Source organism: Rhinolophus sinicus, linkage group LG02 (genome assembly GCF_036562045.2).
Source record: "Rhinolophus sinicus isolate RSC01 linkage group LG02, ASM3656204v1, whole genome shotgun sequence".
Classification (NCBI taxonomy): Eukaryota; Metazoa; Chordata; class Mammalia; order Chiroptera; family Rhinolophidae; genus Rhinolophus; species Rhinolophus sinicus.
In genome coordinates this window covers 145,799,672-145,806,382 of record NC_133752.1, presented here as the reverse complement: position 1 = coordinate 145,806,382, position 6,711 = coordinate 145,799,672, and the positions used below count along the sequence as shown (strand labels likewise).

Here is a 6,711-nt window from a genome sequence, read left to right as displayed (position 1 = left end):
TAGTATATACATATAACGAAACATTATTCAGCATTAAAAAGGAAGAAATTCTTCAATATGACACAACATGGATAAGCTTGAGGCCATTATGCTAAGTGAAATAAGCCAATCACAAGAAGACAAATACTGTATGATTCCTCTTATATGAGGTACTTAGAGTAGTCAAAATCATAAAGACAGAAAGTGTAATGGTAGTTCCAATAGGACTGGGGGAGGGGAGAACAGGTAGTTACTGTTTAATGGATATAAAGTTTCAGTTTTATGACATGAAAAGAGTTATGGGGATGGATGGTGGTGATAGTTGCACAACAGTGTGAATGTATTTACTACCACTGAATTGTACACTTAACATGGTTCAGTTGGCATATTTTATTTTATATGTATTTTACACAATAAAAAAGAACAGAAAATTTAATGACACTGCCAAAATAAAAGAATAGTTACACATTTTAAATAAATAAATAGCCATACCACACCCAGGTACTTACCTGCAGGAAATGAAAGCTTATGTCTACACAAAGACATGTACATAAACTTTATCTGTGATAGACAAAAACTGGAAACAACCCAAATGTCCATCAATAGATGAATGGATAACTAATCTGTGGTACATCTGTACAATAGAATACTATTCAGCAATAAAAGGAACTATTGATACATGCTGCAACATGGGTGAATTGGCAAATAATCATGTGAGTGAAATCAGCCAGACAAAGAGTACATACTGTAGGATTCCATGTATATAAAATTCTAGAAAAATGCAAATAACCTACAGTGACAGAGAGCTGACTAATGGTTACCTGAGGATGGGTATGGAAGAAGGAAGAATGAATCACAAAGGCACAAGGAAACTTGCATGGTCGATAGACATGATCATTGTCTTGATTGCGGTGACAGTTTCACAGGTGTATACATATGTCAAAACTCACCTAGTTGTACACATTCTTATACATAATTATACCTCAATAAAACTGTAAATAAATAGGGTATTAGGTTAAACCCTGTTGAATAAAATAAGAAATCTATGCGTCAATATTAATATGATTAGATGAATGAATAAATGAAAGATCAAAATGCCAAGTATTACTGGTGGATGTGTAAGTTGATACAACCACTTTGGAAAACTTTGGCAGTATCTGCTATACCCAATAAGGCCAGGCGCAGAAGAGTGTGTGCAACATACTACCATTTATGTAAAGGGGAATAAGACGTCTAACAATTAAGTTCGCAAACTTGCCACCATGCGCTTACATGGGCAGCACTGTACAAACAGCTCGGTAAGGTTTCGTAACCTTGGTATATCAGTGTCTCACAGCTGTGTTCGTGTCGATGTGTGGCGGTGTCTTGCAGAGTGGCGTTCATTATTGTTGCGTGTTTTGTGTGCCGTCACGAGAATGTCTGCGCTTGAATTAGAGCAACGAACAAACATTAAATTTCTGTTAAACTTGGCAAGAGCAGAAGTGGTATTAGGGACATGTTAGTCCAAGTTTATGGGGATAACGCCATGAAGAAAATGGCAGTGTACAAATGGATTAAACGTTTTTCTCAGGGGAGAGAATACATCACTGATGAAGAGAGTTCAGGGCGGCCAGTAATGAGAGAACTGATGAAAACATTGCAAAAATTTGTCGAATTGTGCATCAAAATCGTTGGCTGACTGTGAGAAGCACAGCAGACCAAGTAAACATTGATAGAGAAACAGGAAAATCTTAACTGAAAATCTTGGCATGAGAAAGGTGTGTGCAAAACTGGTCCAAAAAGAGCTCACCTATGAACAAAAGCAAAGGAGAGTCAAAGTTTGCCGTGACCTTTTGGAGGGGCAAGACAATGTTTTGGGCCGTGTTATCACTGGTGATGAAACATGGGTGTACTCATATGACCCTGAAACAAAGCATCAGTGTACAATGGAAGTCAGCCAATTCTCCACGACCAAAAAAGTTCCATCAGTCCAAATCAAGAGTCAAAATAAGGTTGCTAACCTTTTTTGACATCAGAGGGATTATTCATTATAAATTTGTACTAACTGGACAGACAGTTAACCAAGTTTACTATTTGGAAGTGCTGAAAAGACTGCGTGAAAAAGTTAGATGAAACGACCTGAACTTTTCGCCAATTCATGGCTCTTGCTTCACAACAATGCACCAGCTCACACGGCACTGTTTGTGGGGGAGGTTTTAGCCAGTAAACAAATAACTATTGTAACACCCTCCCTACTCACCTGATCTGGCCCCTAATGACTACTTTCTTTACCCAAAGATAAAGGAAATATTGAAAGGAAGACATTTGGATTAACATTCAGGACATCAAGGGTAATACGACAACAGCTCTGATGGCCATTCCAGAAAAAGAGTTCCAAAATTGCTTTGAAGGGTGGACTAGGCATTGGCATCAGTGCATAGCTCTCCAAGGGAAGTGCTTCGAAGGTGACCGTAGTGATATTCAGCAATAAAGTATGTAGCACTTTTCTAGGATGAGTTTGCGAACTTAATTGTCACACCTCGTATGTATAAATATATACACATGAATCTTGATGTGTGGTGTGCGTGTTATCTACTCGTTCACAGATTATCTCCATCTCCAGAAGGATTCACAAGTAGCTGGTGATGTGATATCTAGTGCCTCCCGAGAGGGGATCTGAGTGGTTAGGAGACTGGGGTGGAAGACAAATCTTTCCCTGTAGTCCCTTTTGTACCTTTTAAATTTTGTACCATGTGAATATTTTCCCTTTTCCAAAAAACTGTTTAATGAAAACAATGAAAAAACTTTTCATTTAAAAATGAGAAGAAAAAAAAAACTTCCCAGGGTGGATTTTATCAAACACTTTTTCTGCATCTATTGATATGACCATATGATGTAAGAATTTAGACGATTGTAATTTCCCTCTTGTATAACGCCAAGTTGCCGATTTTTTTTTCTCTAAATAAAATTTCCTTTAGCGGGGCTGGCCCGATGGTTCAGGCGTTTGGAGCTCCATGCTCCTAACTCCGAAGGCTGCTGGTTCGATTCCCACATGGGCCAGTGGGCTGTCAACCACAAGGTTGCCAGTTCAACTCCTCATCTCCCGCAAGGGATGGTGGGCAGTGCCCCCCACAACTAGCAACGGCAACTGGACCTGGAGCTGAGCTGCGCCCTCCACAACTAAGACTAAAAGGACAACAACTTGAAGCTGAACGGCACCCTCCACAACTAAGACTGAAAGGACAACACCTTGACTTGGGAAAAAAAGTCCTGGAAGTACACACTGTTCCCCAATAAAGTCCTGTTCCCCTTACCCAACAAAATCTTTAAAAAAAAAAAAAAATTTCCTTTAGCTACTGTGCAGCTGGTGTGAAGCCTTCAAGACTGTCGGTGACCAGCTGCCCCTAAGACTCTGAAAGAGGCTTCTGCCAAAAGAGAAGCCACCACTTAATCATCTGGGCACTTTCTGCTAAGTTGCCTGGGACCCGCAAGTCTGGTCTCTGAGACTTCCCTGCCGCCGTGTCAGTCTCTGGCCTGGTCCCGAAGCCTCAGAGGTACTGCCCTGGGCTGTGAGGACACCTAGGATCGCCTGCTTCCTGTCTTACCCTATTCTTCTTAGATCACACAAATGTGGGAGCAAGAGGAGACCTTAGCAACTGTGTAGAGAGGCTGGAGAGGCCCATCCAGTATCTCCTCATCTCCCCATTTTACAGATAAGAAATTGGAATCCAGAAAATAAAAAGACACCCAAAGAAGCAAAGCAAAGTAATAGCAGAACTAACTCTTGGACACAGATCTCCTTACTCCTCCACTCTGCCTTTTTCTCCATTCTTTACTTCTATTTCTGGGGCCTTCAAGAATTGGGTTTGATAATAAATGCCAGTCTGTTGAGAAAATGCCCTTCTTTTGGCCAGCTTCTGACCAATCCTTGTGACTAATCAGCCTTACCCCAGATACTCTGTTTGGCTTCCATGTGGGGCAAAGCCCTGGGGAAGTGCCAGGAATCCAATCAGAATTTCCAATTTGCAGAATCTAAGGACAGAAACAGAGTGGGGCCAGGATGTGCCCATGAGTCAGCTCTGCCTCAGCATTTGGCCCATGACACTGGAATCTGATATAGATCCTCCTTCTTCCTTCCCCCTTCCCACTCCTCTCTGAGATGATAGTAAAAGCTACCCTCTTTAACAAGGCAGAGTACTGTAGAACTCAGAACATACCAGCACCACCTGTTCTTTCACCTGTTCCTTCATTCCATATGAAAGAGCCTGTGGAGCTGTGGGACCTGTGCTCTCTGCAGGGATTCCCTACCCCCACTCCACCCTGGCAAAGAAGAAATAGCCAAGTAGGAGACAGGGAACAAAGTCCTATCATAGAGGAAGAAAGACCATGTCTGCAGCAGCTGGACAGAGAGAAAAGGCCGGAGCCCCAACAGAAACACCACTCAGAGCTGGTCTGCCATGGACACCCTGGCCCAACTCCTACAGCTGCTGGTGCTGCTTCTGACCCTGCCCCTGCACCTGATGGCTCTACTGGGCTGCTGGCAGCCCCTGTGCAAAAATTACTTCCCCTACCTGATGGCCGTGCTGACTGCAAAGAGCAACCGCAAGATGGAAAGCAAGAAACGGGTGCTCTTTGGCCAGATAGAGGGGCTTATGGGAGACTCCAGGATGGCGGCGCTGCTGGATCTGGGCTGTGGCACTGGTGCCAACTTCCAGTCCTACCCTCCTGGCTGCAGGAGCACCTGCCTGGACCCAAACCCCCACTTTGAGAAGTTCCTGACCAAGAGCATGGCTGAAAACAGGCATCTCCAGTTGAACGGTTTGTGGTGGCTCCGGGAGAGGACATGAAACAACTAGCTGATGGCTCCATGGATGTGGTGGTTGGCACCCTGGTGCTGTGCTCTATTCAGAGCCCCAGGAGGGTCCTGCAGGAGGTCCAGAGAGTGCTGAGGCCGGTGAGCAGAATGGGAAGGGTGTGGGCCTGGGGGAGGCAAACGCAACACCGGCCACCCCCGTGTCAGGGCACTCAGGATGGAGAAGCTGGTGTCCTAGCACATTAGACACCCACCCACCCACCTGCTGGTGAATAAGAACTATGACCACGGCCTCAATGGGACAGAATAGGGTGCTATGGAAACACACAGGAGACCCACCTAGTAAGGGAGAGGAGAAGGAGGACACCCAAACAAGTGAGGTTTAAATTGAAATCTGAGGGATTAAGCAAAGTGTGCAGAGAGTGGAAAAAATAGAGGCGAGTTCCAGATAGAGATATTAAGGGAAGCAGAATCCATAAGATTTTGAACTGGAGGCAGAGAGAAAGGAGTTTAAGATGGTTTCCAGGATTCTGGCCTGAGCAACTGGTGGAGGGAGTGAGAGAGGGTAGAGGAAAGTGCCACTTGCTGAGATGGAGGAAACCTGTTTGGGGCTTGTTAGGGCTGAGGTGCCACTGAGGCAGCCAGGCAGAGAAGCCACAGAGGCCATTGGAAGTCCAGATCTGGAAGTCAGAAAAAGATGTAGCCTAGAGATACAGATTTGGAAGTCACCAGCTTGTAGCTGGTGTGCTCTGTGGGTACATGAGATCACCCGCAGAGATTCCAGTGAAGAGAGAGGAACCCAGCTTTAGTCAGGAGTCAGGTACATGGTTTCCCTGGGATGTTGGCCGAGATCTCCAGGAAGCAGTTAGACGTATGCATCTTGGGACAGAGCTCAGGGTGCATGTCTCTATCTACAATGGGATCTCTGCTCCTGTTTCTCCAACTCCCTATCTGTCTGCCTTTGGCTATGCTGTCCTTCTGGTCACCCTTCAACGATCTCTCACCAGTCGTCCCCACTCAGTCAGGCGAGGCTCTTCACACTCACTTTGAGTGGGAAGGTGGGAGCAGCCAGGGGATCAGAAAAAGTCAAAAGCAGCACAGTTTGTTCCATAAACCCTCAGACCAGCAGCTCCCGCTTCACTGCGAGGGGGGTGGGAGGCTGTATCAGCAGGCAGAGGGGACAGGGGAGGAAGGTTGTGAAACGAGCAGACAAGTGACACTAACGCTCTCCTCTGGCAGGGAGGCGTATTCTTTTTCTGGGAGCACGTGGCTGAGCCATGTGGAAGCTGGGCCTTCCTGTGGCAGCAGGTTCTAGAGCCCACCTGGAAACACATTGGAGATGGCTGCTGCCTCACCAGAGAGACCTAGAAAAACCTTGAGAATGCCCAGTTCTCTGAACTGCAAATGGAGCAACAAACCCCTACCTTCAAGTGGTTACCTACTGGACCCCACATCATGGGAAAGGCCATGAAATAACCCTTCCCCAAGTTCTGCCTCCAGTCAGAACAGTCCCACCTACCAGCCAAGCCTGTCTTCTACTGACAGGTATCTAGGCCGAGAGAAGCCATTCCCGCACCACTTCCTTTCCCCACCTCTGCCAGGGTAAACTCTAACCTCGATACTTCCTTCTACAGTGAAAAAGCTCTATTCCTTTCCTTACCACAGGGAGGAAAAAGTTATGTCCTGTCATATCCTTACTGCCAGTTCCTGGACTGGGTCTCCCAATTGTTGCCCACCGACCCCTGGGACAGCTCCCCATCTCTTTCCCTTGTTCCTATGGTACTGTCCCTCCCCCCTTTCGGAGTGCACACAAAAGTCAGATACATGCATTGCTGCCAGACCTCCCAATCCTCCCTCGCACTACCACTTTTGTCCTGAGAAGTGGGGATACAGAGAGAATCGGGCGTTTCCTGGAGACCTTGGGCACGAGGAAGCAGGAC

General features: G+C 45.9%; 1 protein-coding gene across 1 annotated transcript; it reads left to right on the top strand.

Annotated features, from left to right (window-relative positions):
- Positions 1-4,415: 4,415 nt before the first annotated feature.
- On the top strand, positions 4,416-6,247 carry TMT1B (thiol methyltransferase 1B). The gene is given in 3 exon segments (XM_019742406.2): positions 4,416-4,767; positions 4,770-4,912; positions 6,011-6,247. Coding segments are annotated over 3 exon segments (732 nt in total).
- Positions 6,248-6,711: the final 464 nt, after the last annotated feature.